This window comes from Eubalaena glacialis, chromosome 9 (assembly GCF_028564815.1).
Source record: "Eubalaena glacialis isolate mEubGla1 chromosome 9, mEubGla1.1.hap2.+ XY, whole genome shotgun sequence".
Classification (NCBI taxonomy): domain Eukaryota; kingdom Metazoa; phylum Chordata; class Mammalia; order Artiodactyla; family Balaenidae; genus Eubalaena; species Eubalaena glacialis.
In genome coordinates this window covers 123,078,048-123,096,683 of record NC_083724.1, presented here as the reverse complement: position 1 = coordinate 123,096,683, position 18,636 = coordinate 123,078,048, and the positions used below count along the sequence as shown (strand labels likewise).

The 18,636-nt window shown below is 50.4% G+C and overlaps 1 protein-coding gene across 4 annotated transcripts in view; it reads right to left on the bottom strand.

The window, feature by feature from the left end:
- Positions 1–551: 551 nt before the first annotated feature.
- Positions 552–18,636, bottom strand: part of SH3RF1 (SH3 domain containing ring finger 1) — a 159,280-nt gene continuing 141,195 nt past the window's right edge. For all 4 annotated transcript variants that reach the window (XM_061200791.1, XM_061200790.1, XM_061200795.1 and 1 more), the window contains exons 11-12: positions 11,395–11,693; positions 552–2,495 (exon numbers count right to left, since the gene is read on the bottom strand). In XM_061200791.1, the coding sequence (XP_061056774.1) occupies positions 2,327–2,495; positions 11,395–11,693 (468 nt within the window). In that variant the 3' untranslated portion in view covers positions 552–2,326. The remainder of the gene's footprint in view (positions 2,496–11,394; positions 11,694–18,636) is intronic.

Genomic DNA, 18,636 nt, shown 5'->3' with positions numbered 1-18,636 from the left:
TTCTGACAATTTGATAGCAACTAAAAGTTAAATTAGGAAAATACTTTTTTAACCCGATAGACGCAGTCTTTTTAAACTTACGACTTGCTGGCTTTCCATGGGGGTTAATATCACAGTGAGTGTGAAGATGATGTGCCCACGCCTTGCGAGACCTGCAGGCTACCGCACGGCTGGTTTAGGTCTGGTACTCCCTTCTGTGGCCAAGAAGAAACTTCCAGAGTCACCGGACGGTTTAGCCACCGTGAAGGGGGACAGGGGAGCAGACGAGTCACCCAGCCCCTGGTTGAGACTCCGCACGTTCTCTTTTAAGAAGACTGTAAACTCTCCGGGGAAACCTTATTAACAAATAAGGTTTGTTGGCTGGAGAGGTTAACTGCATCATAACGACCAAATTGATTATTGTAGATGCCGTCTGTCTGAGGAAGATGCAAAGAAGTTTTATGAAGTAGAAACTATGCCATGTTTAAAACAAAAAAAAGAAAAAGAAAAACTTTAAGGATGGACACAATGGACGCATAAAGGCTGAACATCAAATTTTAATCTTGAACCTTTTCTCCAGTCTTCAAATTATTAACATGAAAAGGAACAATAAATTGCAATTTTATCATTACCTTAATCGCCGTGTAACAAGCCCTTGTTACAAAATCTCCATCTACTGTGCCCAAAAAAACCAACAGAAAACCCATACATTATATTATCTAAGTGATCTATTAACAGATGAAATTTTAACCAACTTCATACCAGGAAACTATTAACAGAGGTACTTCAATCACATAGCTTAAAATATGGAGAAAAGACAGGTAAAAAATGATCTTATCCTGTAGTAGTAGTCTTCTTACTTTTTAAAATTTTTATAAAATACACTAATTTCCCAAAATAAAGAATATTATGACACATTGGTGTCAACTTACACAGATGAAAGCTGATGGCAGCTTTGTTTCTAGCTAAATTTCATTTCACCAAAACTTTATATATTACATGAATATCCCAGTAAAGTATTTTTTAAAAAAATTCAATACACAGGAACATAATGTACAGTGTCTTATAAAAAAAAATGGTTAATTTAGGAATGATTTCATTTCAACCACATAATATATCTCTTTAAGACCATGAAACCGCTTGCTACTGTGAGAAGACTCACAGTCTACATTTTGATTCCCCAGCTATAATTCTTAAAAGTAAAAAATGAAAAAGGCTTTTGCGTCTGCTTTTTCATGAGAAAACTGTGGCCATGGTCTCTGACGTCGCCAAGCCCAATTCCCTGGTTCTGTTTGGAGGGCAGCCCTGACCCAGGCCGCGCGGCCAGACAGGGTGGAGGTGGGCTGTCAGGGCCGGGCTGCAGGATGCGGGCTCCGCCCACCTGCACCCACCAGCCTGCAAGCGGGGGCGCCACCCTGAGGCCCCGCCTGCAGCCACCTGGAGGGACGGGGAGCCCGGGTCACAGCCAGGGAGGGCCTGGTTTGGGGCAGAGGGGGGGCTGCCCGGTCCAGCCCAGGCGGGTGGGCATCGCCCGTGGCCTCTGTGCGGGGGGTCCACCACCCTCGGGGGCGGGGGTGTGGGAAGAGCCACACGGACGCCTGGGCCGCCTCGCAGGGTCCCTCCTGCATGATTGCACAGGCAGGTCCCCAGGGTGACAGCACGATGACATTCAGAGCCATCCTCAGACAGGTGGCAACCTCGGTTCTTCAACTTCCAGCCACCGAGCTGAGCCGCTTCTGTTAGGAAACTAAATCTATTTCTGAACACATTCTGTCCAAGGGCTGTGCTTTATTCTTCCTTTTCTAGGGAATCAGAGACGTTCAAGGTTAAACTGAGGACTCGGTCTTGGAGGGATTCCCGACCCAACCGGAGAGACAGGCTCCTGCCTCGCTACCCCGGGGTCCCTCAGCGACACGGATTCACCTGTGTGTCCTGGTTTCCCAAAGAGACAACCAAACCCGAGGACAGGCAGCTCTGACTCACAGAAGCCGAGGTGAAGCCCAGGGGGGCAGGGGCTGCATCCGCATCAAGGACACACTCTTGCTCCCGACAGGGGATCATCCAGCTTCTCCTTGGCTATCATTTCATAAATTAATAATTTCTTAAAATCATAATCCAAAGAATTTATCTATTACAAGAAAAATTCAAGTTTAAAAAAGCAAATAAATTAGTTAAGCCTTGTAAACAGTTCTCCGTCTCAGCTAGATATCTTTTTAGAAAAGGTTCCTCTGTGGAGTGAATCAGACAGGACCAGGCACATGGCACGCACCCTGGTCCCGCCGCCCCGGGTCCCTGTGGGCCTTGTGATGGATGCGATGATAGGCGAGGTCCAGCCCCCGGCGGCTCCTCAGATGTTTTCCACGAAGCTCCCGGGGAAGAGGCCCGTCTTCCCATTCCGCTGCAGCGTGCCCTTGAACCAGCCGTCCTCCCGCTTCCTGTGCACAAACACGATGTCGCCCTCCTTGAGTTCCAGTTCTGCCTCACTCTGCGGGGGGTAGGAAACCACCACCCGGTGCCTGCAAGAGAGGGGGGAGTGAGGGAGAAAGAGATGGAGCGGGAGAGGGAGAGAGAGAGAGAGATGTGGGGAGAGATGGGGGGAAGAGAGAGAGAGATGGGGAGAGAGATGGGGGGAGAGAGAGAGATGGGGGAGAGATGGGGGAAGAGATAGAGATGGGGGAGAGACGGGGGGAAGAGAGAGAGATGGGGGAGAGATGGGGGGAAGAGAGAGAGATGGGGGAGAGATGGGGGAAGAGAGAGAGATGGGGGAGAGATGGGGGAAGAGAGAGAGATGGGGGGAGAGAGAGATGTGGGGAGAGATGGGGGGAAGAGAGAGAGAGATGGGGAGAGAGATGGGGGGAGAGAGAGAGATGGGGGAGAGATGGGAGGAAGAGATAGAGATGGGGGAGAGACGGGGGGAAGAGAGAGAGATGGGGGAGAGATGGGGGAAGAGAGAGAGATGGGGGAGAGATGGGGGAAGAGAGAGAGATGGGGGAGAGATGGGGGAAGAGAGAGAGATGGGGGGAGAGAGAGATGGGGGGAGAGATGGGGGGAAGAGAGAGAGAGATGGGGAGAGAGATGGGGGTAGAGAGAGAGATGGGGAGAGAGATGGGGGAAGAGAGATGGGGAGAGAGAGATGGGGGAGAGAGGGAGAGATGGGGAGAGAGAGATGGGGGGAGAGAGAGAGAGATGGGGGAGAGATGGGGGAAGAGAGAGAGATGGGGGAGAGAGAGAGATGGGGGAGAGAGAGAGATGGGGGAGAGAGAGAGATGGGGGAGAGAGAGAGATGGGGGAGAGAGAGAGATGGGGGGAGAGAGAGAGAGAGATGGGGGAGAGAGAGAGAGATGGGGGGAAAGAGAGAGAGAGATGGGGAGAGAGATGGGGGGAGAGAGAGAGATGGGGGAGAGATGGGAGGAAGAGATAGAGATGGGGGAGAGACGGGGGGAAGAGAGAGAGATGGGGGAGAGATGGGGGAAGAGAGAGAGATGGGGGAGAGATGGGGGAAGAGAGAGAGATGGGGGAGAGATGGGGGAAGAGAGAGAGATGGGGGGAGAGAGAGATGTGGGGAGAGATGGGGGGAAGAGAGAGAGAGATGGGGAGAGAGATGGGGGTAGAGAGAGAGATGGGGAGAGAGATGGGGGAAGAGAGATGGGGAGAGAGAGATGGGGGAGAGAGGGAGAGATGGGGAGAGAGAGATGGGGGGACAGAGAGAGAGAGAGATGGGGGAGAGGGGAGAAGGAGGGAGGGGAAGCAGGAGGGAGGAGGGGGGGAGAGACAGAGTGGGCTTAGTCACAGCTGCTCGGAGTTGAGCAAAGCCAGTGCACGCGCCTGAGACGCTGACAGAACGGGACGGAGCACAAGTTTGCCTATAATGTTGGTAAAATGACTCAAAATGCCACCGTCCCCTGTTGAGTAGAGACTTGGCATGAACAATGTTTGGATGTGCATAATGGTCCACAACTGACCAGGGGCTGACTAAGGAAATCCTGCCCTAAACACCCCAATTCTCCCTGGGGCAGGTTGTCCCAAGGTCCACACAGGGTGGGGAGGACCGAGACCACCAGTTCAATCCACCACCACCAGCAAGGAGGCCGGCATCCAGAACTCAGTTGGTCTGACATCTGTGTCCATTTCTCCACTAGTTCTCAACTCAGGTATCAGTGGGAAAAGATGTAATTATTACTGAAAGATTCCAGAAGCCTTGCTGGTTTAAGGTCATCTACCCCCTGCTTCCATGCTTCTTCGTTTCCTTCTGCAAAATTATGGTTAGGAGCCAGGGAAGCCAGAGGGAGGTGAGCTGCCTTTCACACTCCGTGTGCTCTCCGCCCACTCCAACAGAGTCTTGTGACAATGACGGCCTCTGGTCCTGAGGTGGGGTCCTAACGGGCGTGCGGCTCCCACCCGGCTGTCTCCCGGGAAACCAGTCCCACACTGTCAGCTGATGCATCACCCTGTGGACAGGACTACACGCCGGGTAACAGGCGTCTCTTCCCATAAGCCAGTGGGACCACCTTGCAAGGGGTCTTCCAGCCCCAGTCAAACCTTTACACAACTGCAGCTCAGGCTGACATCTGGACACTCATCCTAACAAATAGCCTAAGCCAGAATCACCCACGTAAGCTATCCCCAAATTCTCAACCCACAGAACTATGAAATAATACATATTTACAGTTATTTTAAGCCAGTGAGTTTTGGGGGTAATGTGTTATACAGCAAAAGATAACTAATAAATAATCTCTCCCTGTCTCATGCTAATTAGTCTTCAGCTACAAAAGTGGTTGAGTTTCTACTCTCATTTGGGTCTCGAAGTCAGAAAATGAATTTATAGCCTCACAGGAATTACTCTTAACAGCAAGTAGAGAATGTCATGGGTGAAAAGTTGGTCATCAGAACCGATTCTACAGAACCGCCCCAAACTCAGGAAAGCCATCTGGGCCCAGTCCTTTTGGAAGACTGCTAGTTTCACCAGCCTCCATTCCATAAAAACCAGAATCCACTCATGTGAAGACCTGAGCAACAGCCCCAGGCTATGACTCTATTGAAAAAGGCATCTCTGCAAAGGCCCAGGGGCCACCCCCCCCCCCCATTCCCGAGCAACCCTGCGCTCAGGAGCCAAACTATCCTCCAGGCTCTGGAGCAGAAGCATGGCACAGAGGCTGCCTGATTATCTCCAAGAAAGGTCCAGAGAACTGAAACACGAGTACTGACAGGCTTCAGTCAAGCTTGGAGGAGGTGGGGGAGGCCTGGCCTCGTGGGAGAAGTGGGCCTGGGGGTCCACGCAGCCTTTGGGGCCACTCGGAGCAGCTTCACTGTGGGCGGCCATCGCCGCTCGGGCCTTGGTTTTCTCATCTGTGGAGTAGGACTGCAGGGGCCGGAGCAGGTAGCATCAGGTGATGTGTGGAGAACACAGGCGGGACGCACCCAGGATGGTGTCTGTCACAGAGCTGACGGCCCAAGTGCCAGCCCCCAGCACGATCGTGTGGCTCAGGCTACAGTGGGCGGGGGCCTGGCGCTTCAACGAGGTGACCGACAGCCGCCTCTACCCAGGAACGACTCAGACCACACCCTGAAGGAGAACGTCCTGACAACACACTGACAAACTTTAGAACAACAGAGTTAGGGCTCTGGAACCCCTTCTCTGACAGCTTCCCACTGTGGACTAATCTGAAGGAAGGAATCCAGATGAGAAGACTTCTCAAGTCTGATGCCAACAGGCTGAAGGTCCACGTAAACACTCATGCTGCTGGGACTTCCCTGGTGGGCCAGTGGTTAACACTCTGCCCTTCCAATGCAGGGGACACGGGTTCGATCCCTGGTCGGGGAACTAAGATCCCACACGCCGCGGAGCAACTAACGCGCGCCACCACTACTGAGCTTGTGTGCTCTGGAGCTCTGGGACCCGTGCAGCACAACTAGGGGAGCCTGCATAACACAAGGAAGAGCTCGTGTGCCGCAACTAAGACCCGATGCAGCCAAATACATACATACATACATACATATTTAAAATTAAAAAAAAAATCCATGCTGCCACGTGGGGCAAGCTGAAATTTGAGCAAAGCTTTATAATTATGGAAAGAAGCGTACAAGTGACTCAAATCATATTCACAGTAGCTCTCTGATGAAATGTATCCCCACCGGTCCTCTGCCAGCTGCCTTACAGGTGAAATGGAACAGAAACATTTCTTGAAAAAAGTGAATAGTTTTAATATTTGCATTTTAAAAACTGTACTAAACCAATTTTGTCGAACATTTTCTGAACTAGAACTGCTGCTAGGCTAAGACCACCATCTTCCTGCCGAGCCCCCAGGGCAGTGGATGTTCACCGCTAAGTGACGGGCCTCCAGGGCGGATGTGAGTGGGAACTGCGACCTTGGGCTGTAGGGAGACCAGCCGGTGCAGCAGAGACCCTGCTCAGATGCTGGATTTGGCCTCCAGGAGGTCTGCACCAGGTTTCCAATGCAGACGCTCCAGGCCAACAACGGGCCCCGGCGGCCACCGGCTCAGGTGCGGAGGAGCTTTGCCAAGTGGATGTTCGGCAACCCCCGGCAGATGTGAGCACAGCCGCCGGGCCCCTGGATGATGCTGGGCTTGATCTGAGCAGGGACGCTGGGCAGCCCTGAGCCGCAGGGGCCAGACTTCCTTCCCATGACCGCCACGGGACCTGCGGTCCACCTCCAAGTCTGCACTCCGGCCACGCCGCTGTGTCCCCTCCCACCTGACCAAACAACCTGCCTGTCCTCCCGCCTCACATCTCCTCCCGTCCCCATTCCATTTTGCAAAGAACCGAAATACTAACTTTAACTGCCAGCTCTATTTGTAGCTATTTCTGGCTCAAAACTCCTTACAGCTTCCCAGCGCCTCTGAGTTAGGTTATTCCCCAGCCTGGTGTGTGAAGCCCTCAATGACCAGCCTCAATCTCTCTTTATAGCTACAGCTACTATTATCCCCACAAATGTGCCAAGCACGCCTCCACAGGGGGACACTCCCCCAGGCGTGGCCTCTCTCCCCACCCCATGTCTTGGCTCACGTGGTCCCCTGGGGACTCTCTCAGACAACCTCCATGCCCGCCCACGCCTGACTGGCCTCTCAAAGCCTGGCTCCCACCTGCCCCGCGGCTGCAGGTGACTTCACACCTGACCAGATTCCAGAAGCCTCGGCACTTAGCACAGTCTACACTGCATCACCACCAGCTGCATCCCTGCCTCATTCATTCGGCCAGAACATGAGCTGTTTCAGGGGTGAAGTGATGGTAAACTCACCGTATACGCCTCACACCACCGAGCATAGTACATACATATGGTCATTCTTAATAAGCATGCCAAATGACAAAAGTCCTGATCGTATAGGAAAACTACTTTTTAAATGGACAAAGCTCCTCAAAAAGGAATGAAATTCTGACAGACACAGGTTACAACGTGGATGAACCTTAAAAACATCATGCTAAGTGAAATAAGCCGCACACAAAAGAACAAATATACAATTTCACTTATGAGGTTTGCACAACAAACTCATACAGTCAGAAAGCAGAATGGGGGTTGTCAGGGGCTGAGAGAGGAGGGAACGGGGAGTTAGTGTTGAATGGGATGATGAAAAAGCTCTAGAAATGGATAGTGGTGATGGTTATACAACAATGTGAAGGTACTTAATGCTACTGAATTGTACACTTGGAAAAAATGGTAAATTTTAATGGTATTTGATCACAATTTAAAAATTAAGATAATTTTAAGAATTTAAAAACTAATGGAAAGATGAAAGAAAGCAAAGAAAGAAAAAGGAAGGAAGGAAGGAAGGGAGGGAGGAACGGAGGGAAGGTAAGGGAAAGAGAGAGAGAGAGAAAGCAAGAGAGAGAGAAAGCAAGAAAGGAAGCGAGAAAGAGGGAAAACCATCCAAAGCTGCGCAGTGCTTGGCTGCTGGGATGCAGCTCCTGCTCCCTCTGGACAGAGCCCTGGGGTCACTGTGGGACGCACAGAGTGGCTCACAGACCTGGCCCTAAATAGGCCTCGGCCTCTTGGTGGCTGTGTGACACTAAATGAATTTTTGGTGATAATGACCAGGGTGGAATTCGAGAAAAAGATGCCCGCTGTATAAAGAAGCTTCACTGACATCCCAAGGGCAGTCTTCCCGCTCTGGGCTAAGGTATCTGGCTTCTGACTAGATGAGCACTTGCAGTCTTTTATTAGCACGAATTTTCTATTTCCTTAATTTTTCTGGTCTCTCTCATGTTCTCTGTAGTTCGTGCATTTTTGTTTCTAACCTCTCCTGGTTTAGCCCAAATTGCACCCCCTGTGACTCTGGGAAGCACCCTGTCCAGCTCCCTGGCCTGGGGGTGCCCTTCACTGCTTTCTGCCAGTTGCGACAGCAAACTGCTATCCAATTACGTACTTCACTGGCAAAACCAAACTCACTCACTTTGTAGTTTGCTTGAAGTCCGAGTGAATTATGTCCATTGCTTCGCCCAGTGGGTTCACTGTCACGGGCTCAAATTAATCATGCTGTTTAAGCCCAACCGCCTTTCTGTAAATCTCTCTCTATCCAATTTGTATGTTTCCAAGAATTCTAGCATAATCCCTCATCAAAGATCAGAGGTTCTTTGCCAATTTAGCAGATGGGCTTATAGGTATGTGGTTATCAGTTTAATTCCTAAACTTAAAAATATACAGAGATGACTTGCTGTGTCTCCTTAAGCCCTTTATCTGTAATTTTTTTTTTAGTAGGAAAAAAACCTGTCACATGCCCTTTCTTTTATTTGCCATCCCTTCTGAAATATTTTATTTCTACTTTCTCTTTGCAATTTCCTAATTATTTTTTTCCCAGTCCCTCCAAAATAGAGCCTAAAACATCTGTTCTGTTATTTCCACTGTCATCAATTCTATTCTGCCTCCAGGATATAACATTTCTTGCTTGTTTTCTTCAGTCTCTCTAACAAACACAAAAGAATCCTTTTGTTCCTCAGAGAACAGTCTCAGCTGACACCAAGATCTGTCAACACACCTCCAGGCTCCTCCTTCCTTATTGTGAGATGCTTCTGTCTTTCTGTCCTGAGAATGCTTCTTCCCCCTGACAGCACTGGGCACCCTGGTCCCATTCTTTCATTTGAGATTTATGGGGCAGGGTCATGGCTTGAGAGGAAATTTTATTCCTGTTCTCATTCCCATCTGTAGATGAATCCTATTGCATACTGGACCGATGTTAGACACTGAAAAATATTTCAGTGAAATTCTACCAGGAAAAATTCTACCAAAAGAACCTCAGGCTTCCGCGCTTTGCGGGGGCTGGAGTCGTGATTTTTAGATTGTGAATCGAGGCCTCTGAGATCCTGAAATGCTTCCTGAATTAGACTGATGTGACAGTTAATCTTCCCTGCATTTTTAGCATGAAGTACTTTTTATTATGTTGAAAGTTTTGAAATACCGAAACAGGCAATCCCTAAATGATGTCCTCGGTAGCTTCTGAGTAACCAAAAAATTTCATTCCCAGTGGACAACAGGATAATAGACTGTTCCCCTAGTCTACTTGTTTCCACACATTTTTCATGTTGTTTTTATAGTCAGGCAGACCTAAGAATCCAAGTTAGATACATAACATCACCCGTGCTGTATGAAGGCAAAAGGGCTGGGTAAAGTCGGTCAGGCTGACTATTATATTCAATATTCCAGTGAGCACATAGATTATAAAAATATAAACGCGGGGCAGAAATTCTCTCCCAAGAGCACCTTCCCACTTGTAAAGATGGGAATGGTGCTATACAACACCCGGAAGAGGATTCCAGCACGCCGTGCCCCCTCTGTCCCATCCGTAAATCCTCCCCGCTCCCTGTCTGGGGGGCAGCCTGCCCCTGAACCGCTGTCACCTGCCTGCACCCGCGGCCCCTCCTTTGCAGACGCTCTGGACAGCAAGAGCCTGCTGTGAGCAAGGAGCTCCTTGAAGAGGAAGGGGCTGGGATGCAGAAGCTCACAGACTGGGCACATCTGGCGTCTGGAAAGGAACGTGTGCTCGGGGAAGTAAAGTGTCACTCGGAACAGTCACGTCGCCACCACAAATGACAGGGGAGAGGGGAGAGGCTCAGGGCTCGGGGGGAAACCGCACATCAGTGCCTGGAGGTGAAGAGCTGCCTCTGGGACTGAAAGAAAGGAAACAAGCTGCTGGACTGGCACAGAGGTGCGATCCCTGGAAAGCAGAGAAACACCGCAGGGAAGAGTGAGACTCTCGGAATAAAGGATGACGTGAATTTGGTGCAGGATTTCAAAGCTTTACTGAGAGCCCAACAGATGAGGGGAAAGACACAACGATTTTATTGGCGGGACAGGAACACTTTTTAGGGTAACGTCTCATTTCAAAACTGGTTTTGTAAGGGTCAGAAGTACACGAAATTATTTCACTTCACCATAAAAGTACACAGTAAATTGTGTACTTTGTACTCAAGGTGCATAGATTGTTTGACGAATTCTTTCCCAGGTTATTTCTGAGTAATAAAGTATGCCCCCCCGAGTCGTCTGAAGGAAAGCCTCAGATTTTGGTGGGTACAAGTGTTCATCTGAAATACAGAGTTAAGGTGAATTTAAGTCATTTGAAAGTATAACACTTTATAGTAGTTTTCGAATGAGCAACAGAAGATGCTGCCCCAAAGGCAACACCTCCACAAACTAGAAACCTGCTTTATTTATGAGATGCAGGGACAGAGGGAATAAAGCTTACAGAGACAGACGGCACCTTTTAAAGCACGCATTTATATATTTCTGCATTATGGGAAAACAGTCCCCTATTTTTAGTGTACTTCATGGTGTCTTCCCGGGCAACGAACTGTGCCGTGTTTCTAATTCATACGATCCTAGTAGGTTTTTGTCTTGTTTAGTAGGTTTTCTCTCCTAATGCGCTCCTAAGAGCCCCAGCAGCGGAATCAGACAGGTTGGCTCCCGTGTGTAAATTACGGTGACTCAGGGCCACAGTCACGGAACGGGGCTCGTCATTCTGCGGGTATCGGAACGCAGTCAGCGGGTCAGGAGGGGGTCAGGCCGGGAGAACTCGGCCGCCCTCTGGCTCAGGAAGAATCCGAAGCGGACGGTGAGTGGGCAGATCCTCCAGGTGCTTTACAACTAGCAGGTGGTGACCTGAACCTCTGATGAAAAGGTCAAACATGAAACGAGGGCGGAGGGCTGGCCCCGAACGAGGAACACAAGGAGCGGGGCCGGGGCGGCGGCGACCCACAGCCCCGTCGGGGACAGTGCTGGAGACACGGACGGAAAGGGGGTCACAGCCCCGCGGGGCGAGACCACGGAGCGAACGGCAGAGGCGGAGCCCTTCAGCCCAGGGGGGCCAGGGGCCAGGCTGGCCGTCACCACGGACCCAGTGAAGGAGACGTGAGGCCCCTCGGACGCCGCAGACCTGCCGGCTCCCAGGCAGCCGTGACCGCGGACTCACCTTTCACAGACCGCAGGCCTCGCGTCACCGGCCGCCGGGCCCAGGGACGAGCAGGGCTGCCGCGGCGGTGGCGCCACCGGGGCCGAGTCCAGGGAGCAGGTCCGGCGCTGCGGGCCAGGGGCCGGGGCCGGGGGGTCGGCATCACAGGGCCCGGGGCAGGCGCAGGGGGCGCCGGGGGCCCCGGGCAGCAGCTCAGCCCCCGGCTCGACGTCCAGGGTGGGCGAGGCTGGCGGCGACCCCCGCGGCTTGCGCTTGGTGGAGGCCCCGGAGAGCAGCTTCAACAGCCCCTTTCTCTCTTTCTAGAAAAAAGAAAAAAGCACGTGAGTCGAAGACATGGTTCTGTTGCTGCAGTTTCAAGCTCTGATGTGAGCTTCGAGAGGCGCCTGTGGGTGTCTGGGGACTCTCGGTCCGGATCCCGGGGGCCGTGTGTTCACCTGCCCTTGGCCTTCCCCTCACCTGCCCGGGCATTTTCCCTAGTTCTGGACGTTCCACTGCTCATCAGCATCCTCCACGGAGGAGGTAAGACAAGCAGAGAAAAATGATGTGAAACCCAAATCCCACCTATTCACTTCTCAGGCCTGGTGAAGGCAAAGTAGCACTTTAGGACAAAATGGAAATTTCAGATTATGGCTTTAATTTCCTGAAATTCTGCCTACCCTAGCTCTAATTCTTGTGTGCTGAATTAGCATAAACCTGTTCCCACTTCTACAGCCACAGACCTGACGCTTATCATTTATAGGGGTGATGTCTTTTTTGTTTTTTTGTCCAAGCCGCGCAGCATGCGGGATCTTAGTTCCCCAACTAGGGATCGAACTCGCGCCCCCTGCAGTGGAAGCACGGAGTCTTAACCACTGGGCCGCCAGGGAAGTCCATGGAGGGGATGGGTGATGTTTTGATCAAAGTGTTTACTTGTCACCACCCTGATGAAATTAAACAAACCAATAATAACAGAAGTCAAACCATTTCTATTGTGCAAGTACTTCCTTGATTAAAAAGCCAAAAACAACTCCACAAAATTAGAAAAAAATGCTTCAGTATAATAAAAAACATTTTTATGTCTCTTTTCTGCAAGCAAGCATACAAATAAGAATTTTTCCTAGCCATCTCACAGAAGCCATCTCGTGGCTCTTGGTCTCTCTTGACGCTTTTGGTCTTTGCTCTGCTAGGAAACCAAATAGAGGGCTGGCTCTCCTCCGTGCCCAGACCCCACGTGTCACTGTTCTTCTGATGCCCAAGCATAGGTTAACAATCATCACTTTAAATTGTTTTACTAAGATGTCAACTACATCATCAGGTCCTCTGACTCAAAACATGGCCTGAGAATAAAACACTTCAGAGAAATAATTCTTTAGAACACTCCCTAGGCAAATTGGGATTTTTAAGGTCTACTAACAGGGAAGCAGAATTATGAGGGGCCCTTAAGGAGATAGAACACTGAGTAATTTTTTCTGAATACTGAGCTAGTTCAGACTCAGTAAAAGTCCCTTGGGGGAGGCATAATAACAGTTTCATTAGAGGCAGGCTGGCAGAAAGACGAAGAAACAAAAGTAATCATGTATCAGATGAACAAGCATCCCAGGGGGTCTGCACCCCCAGGCCCCATTTAGCTATGGCTGCCCACAGCACCTGTAACCCCCGGGGCAGGAATGAAGGGGGGAAGTGAGGGCTGTGCTGGACCATTTCTGTTTGTCGGGGACTCAGGCTGCAGAGCTGGCGCATCAGCCCCCCACCCCTTCCCCTCCCTCCTGGGGAAGGTTCTCTTGCATCTTTAGTCAGGCCGGGCCTCAGCCACACCTCTCTGGCTTCTGCTTCACCCCTTCACCTTCTGTAGGGCCATGTGTGCACTGCAGTGAACAGTCCCACATCCCTGGCCAGGTACCCGAGCCTGCATGTCCTACGGTGCCAGTGCAGAGAGCAGGACGCGGATGAGCTGGCAGAGGACGGGGGATGGGAAGCAAGTTGGCCGGACCCAGGGCTGAGGAAGGAGGAGAGGACAGTCTGCACTCCACAGGGCAATGGTGACTCCACCTACACGGCGGCCCGTGAGGGGGAAGGACACACCTGCCGGCACATCTGCCCCTCCTCTGAGGGAGCCCGGGGTCTCGGGGCCGATCAATGAGCTGGGAAGAACGTCCCGCCTTGCAGGTCCTCAGCGGTCCCCGCTGGGACATCAGGAGGCACATGAGAGCCCCGGGGCCCCACAGGTCTACCGAGAACACAGGCCGGTGATAAACTCAGTCTCAGGAAACCACCGCTAAAGACCCTTCCTAAAAGCTCAGTCCCGATGCCAGGAAAACAGTTAACTGGATGCCTCTCGGGGAACAGCCTCGAAAGTGATTAAGAAGAAAGATGACTTTGTTCCTCTAAAGGGTCACACACATGAAGTGCAGCTCCAGTGACTTCCAGGGGATGTGTGGGGAGGGGATGGGGATGGGGCGAGGATGGGGATGGGGATGGGGGGATGTGGGCAGGGATGGGGCACTGGCATGGAGGGACGCTGCCCCGGGTCCAGGAGCCGGGCTGTGAATACCATATTCCAGTGTTTCCATGTTAGCAGGACACTGAGCCCCTTGAGAGAGTTTTGCAAACTCAGACATGTATCATTAAGGGCACCTTTGTTTCTCAAAATACAACAGCAGAAATGAAAACTACGGATGAATTAATAACAGCTACACTTCAGCAAAGCAATTTTTAAAATGTCATGTTAGCATGCACGGGAAAGGGCATATCTTTTAACATAAATCTTCATAATTCTTCTCCTGTGGGTTTTTCCAAGAAACTATTCCTAGATGTATAATGTTTTTGCAGTCATAATTCCTCTTCAGAAGATTTCATCATTTAAAATCACATCTCATATGAAAACAAAAAGCTATTTGGGTCAGGAAATCATCACCAGATAGCCAGAAAGAGTTTCATATATAAACATAATGTCTGAACATAAAGTTAAGTCTGTATTAAGTCACACAGCAGAGGCTGGGGACACTATGGAAACGCCACGTCAGAGCTCCTTCCCAAGCAGAAATAAATTGCATTTGAACTACTCACCATTACCCACACCCGAGCCTGTCTTCCTGTCTGGTCTGCCGTGCCGAGATGCACAGAGAACGTAGCAAGAGGGAGTCTTCTGGGCCTTTGGTATCAAAAATCTACGTCGTCAGGCTCCCAACGATAAGAGGTGCTGTTCATGGGTAAGGCACCTCCGACACCTAACTCACACCATCGTCTGATGATAATCACTCGTTTTTTAAGCGAGTATTTACTGAGCATCGAATCTGATGCCTCAGTGCCCTGGGCTCTGGGATCACAGCAGTGAACCTGCAGCAAGAAGCTCACACCCTCCGCCAGAGATGCAGCCCTGCAGGCACACAGGCGCTCACAGGAAACCCAGCAGGGCCAGGGGAGGACGACGGGGTGCTGGCCCCAATGGACGCGCGGCTCAAGAGGCATCGTGCATGGAGAGAGGGAAAGGCCACGTGAGATTCCAGACGTGGTTAAACACCACTGGGCTCAAGAACCTTGCTCAATGCTTCTACAAGTCTCCACGTTTGTTCCTGACACCCACCTGATGGAACAGGAATCAGTACTGTCCTCATTGCCTAAGGCTCACCAGTGGTCATCACTGTCAGGGGTGACGTGGGCTTTCACCCGAGCCCGCTCTCCTCTCCGGTGAGCTCAATGCGGCCACATCTCTGGAAGCACCTCTGCTCCGGGGACCGTCCACCCGGGCTGCAGGCCACAGAGGCCAGGGGGCCGAGCTCTGTGGGCGGGTCTGCACCTTCCAGACCCGGCTCAGCGGGCGGGAACTGTGATTCAGACCACTCGGCAGGGAGGGAACTTCTCCTTAAGACAACAAAACAGTTTCAGACGAAACTGCTTCAACGAAACAGCCAAGCCACAGACTACCTTGTTTCTGACAGCGAAACACGAGCTGGGAGGAAGGAAGATCGCGGAGCAAAGAAAGCCACGAGCAGGGACTGCAGGATGAGTGTTCAGGAGAGAAGGAAACGGGCACTTAAACCCTAGATGGATGCTCCAGTTAAGAAACCCAAGAATGGGATTTCGCTGGTGGTCCAGTGGTTGAGACTCCGCGCTTCCAATGCAGGAGCCGTGGGTTCGATCCCTGGTCGGGGAACTAAGATCCAGATGGCAAAACATAAAATTCAAAAAAAGAAAAAAAAAAAAGGAAACCCAAGAATAACAGCAAGGGTCCTCAAGCATCGGCACAGTGACAAAGAAGGGGACAGTTGTTAGGGATCTGGGGCACTAAACTGGACGTGTAGGAAAGCCACCTTCCAGAAACATTCCAGGACATGTTCCAGGAGCCTGGGGACCAGCACCACTCGGCTGGTGGACTTGGGAACAAAGGACAATATGGGGAAGAAGCTCCCAGCACCTGAGGGGACTAGGGAGGTGGGCGGAAGGAAGAGGCAGCGTCAGAGATGGATTCTTCTCTTCTCCTGTTGTGAGATTAGGACAGTTGAGCTAATTAAACCATCAGGCTTTAATTAGAGGCCATTAGACAAGCTCTAAGCAAACCAGCCCTCCGCCTGCAGACGCCTCAGGGTTGAGAAATCCACACCCAGGACAACCAGTCACAGAGGACTGGTCCTCCCCAAATAAGGTGACACTTAACCTGTAGCCAATCACATAATTTCCCTGCTTTGTTTCTGCATCTTCTCTATAAAAGCCTGGCCCTCAGCTCCTGGCGGGTGTCTCCTGACCACTCCCACTGTGGCACTGCCTGATTTGAACAGAATTTTGCTCAAATCAAACTCTTACATTTTTTAAGTGCCTCAGTTATGTTTCAACAGAACTCAGAGTTTATAAGAACAGCCGATTACATAATTGGTGCTAATGAAATAGATTTTATTTCTAGATGAAAGCTTAATAGACCAAAATAATATTTGCTATATTTTGGTACCTAGGGGAAAAAAGCATTTATACACCACCATATTAGTGGTTTTCTTTGAAACCCTGGATCACATTTAGGTTTTAGATGTCTGGATCTTCTCTAACTTCTAAATAAATATGCAGAAGTTAAAAAAATTTATAATTAGAAAACAATAAAAAATGTATGTATATACATATACATGAGTATCTCATAAGGACTGAGAAATACATTTGCCTGGAGACAAGCTGATCAAATAATGAAGGCTTTAAATGGAGCGTGAAGTTAGAAAAATGTCCAGATAAGCGGTTAAACTGATAACCGTAAAAGCTATCAGAGGTCTTAACAGAAAGAAGAAAAACAGTGGTAGAAACGCCCAGAGTTTCAAACAAGAAAAAACTGAGATGATGTTTGGAAACATATGACAGAGCTTCCAATACCTATTTATCAAACCACACAACACAGTTACCCACATAGTTAGCTAGAGATTTCACGTCGGGGCAAAAACACGTTTCTGAGAGTTGGTGAGCGAGGACTTCCAGACAAAATACTGTTCAAGAGGAACAGGTCTGAGCACACGTGGGAGTGACCCGCCATGTGGGGCAGCCTGGCAGCCCCCCGAAGGGCCCCCGTGTGCAGAGAAGGGCACGATGGATGGGCCCTCATCTGGGGGAGAGCTTATGTACATGGGTGATGCCGATCACAGAAGGACAAGGAAGACAGAAATAATGAGGGAATTGTGAAAAACCTAGATAGTGGCTGCAAGTCCCAACTAAAACTAGAATCTCTGATGCACTTAGAATCTCGGATACACTTTTCCCTTGACTTGCTGATAATTTTTTTTTCATATTTATTTATGTATTTGGCCGCGTCGGGTCTTAGTTGCAGCACTCGGGATCTTCTGTTGTGGTGGGCAGGCTCTTCGTTGTGGTGCACGGGCCCTAGGGCGCAAGCTCAGTAGTTGCGGCGCTCGGGCTTAGTTGGCCCGCAGCATGTGGGATCTTAGTTCCCCAACCAGGGATCAAACTCACATCCCCTGCACTGGAAGGCGGATTCTTAACCACTGGACCACCAGGGAAATCCCCGACTTGCTGATAATTTAATCTCACAGAAAGCCGAGCTAACTGCAACGTAGGGTCTAACTCTGATCACCTGGGGGAAAGGCAGAGCCCAGGGGCAGAGATGTCCAGCTGGTGAGGACTCGGAAGTAAGTGCCCACAAGACAGACTGCCTGTGGTCAGGCTTGAACTCTAAAGTGCAAAAGAACTGATTTTAAAAGTTCCAAGAAAATATACGCATGACCTGAAACTCAAAAGGAAAGATGCTTCAAGAGCAATGGGAGGGCTTTCCAGAATGAGGTTCTAAGCACACAAATGCGAACTACCTCAGCGGATGAAAATGCAGAGGCACCTAAAGGCACTGATGTGATGCCCCAGGAAGCGGCCAAAAGGACTCCACAAAAAGATCGGGAGAAGGGCCCTAAGAAGAACATATCACAGCCGTGGCAATTCAAGAAGCTGAAGACCAGAATGAGCTTAAACTGGCAAAAATGCTAATGACCAAAAAAAAAGTGTGTGTGTGTAGGGAGTGCTGCTTAAAGTCACGCTTGAGAAAGGAAGAACAAGAGAGACGCGGAGCTGCCGTTTGGGGTGGATGGCGGTCCTCAGACACAGCAAGAAAGGGAAGGGCCACCTTCCGACGGGAAAGGAAGAACAAAGCCCCTTGACAGGAGGGAAATGGGGGAGGAGACTGGGATTTAGAGATCAAACCACTCCTCCCCACAGGCTGAATCCACCCCAGCGGACAGAGGAAATGAACAGCTGAAATGCAACCAATAATCTGACAGATCCTGGTGAACCTGGGACCAGGGTCAACGCAACAGGCCAAAGAAGGGCATGTCTAGTCCTCATTTTCATAAAGAAGACAACAACACGCCTTGCAGACCATCTGGAAAATCCTAGAACAGTGTATTCGATGAAAGGTTGACTTAGGAAAGGAAGTGAGACCGAGGAAGAGTCTCTTCCAGGAGATGCTGGCTATAGTCAGTTACAGCAGAAACGATGGGGCAGCCGGGGAACAGTCTGGATGGAAGAATGAGAGACGCTCAGATCTCATCTGGCATCCGTCAAGCTCCCCCTGGATGTCCTGGGCAACAGGATGGAGCGATGGGGGCAAAGTGACACTCCTTGTGCTAATCATGGGATCACTGAGTTTAGAGTGACTGGGACAGTCTCTTTAGTGAGCTGGGAACATTAAATGAGGTGGCAGATTTAGAAAGGGACATTTGAAATCTGTGACATGAGGAATAGGGGAAAAAACCGTAGAGCGTAGCCTTTCAAAAAAGAACATAACCC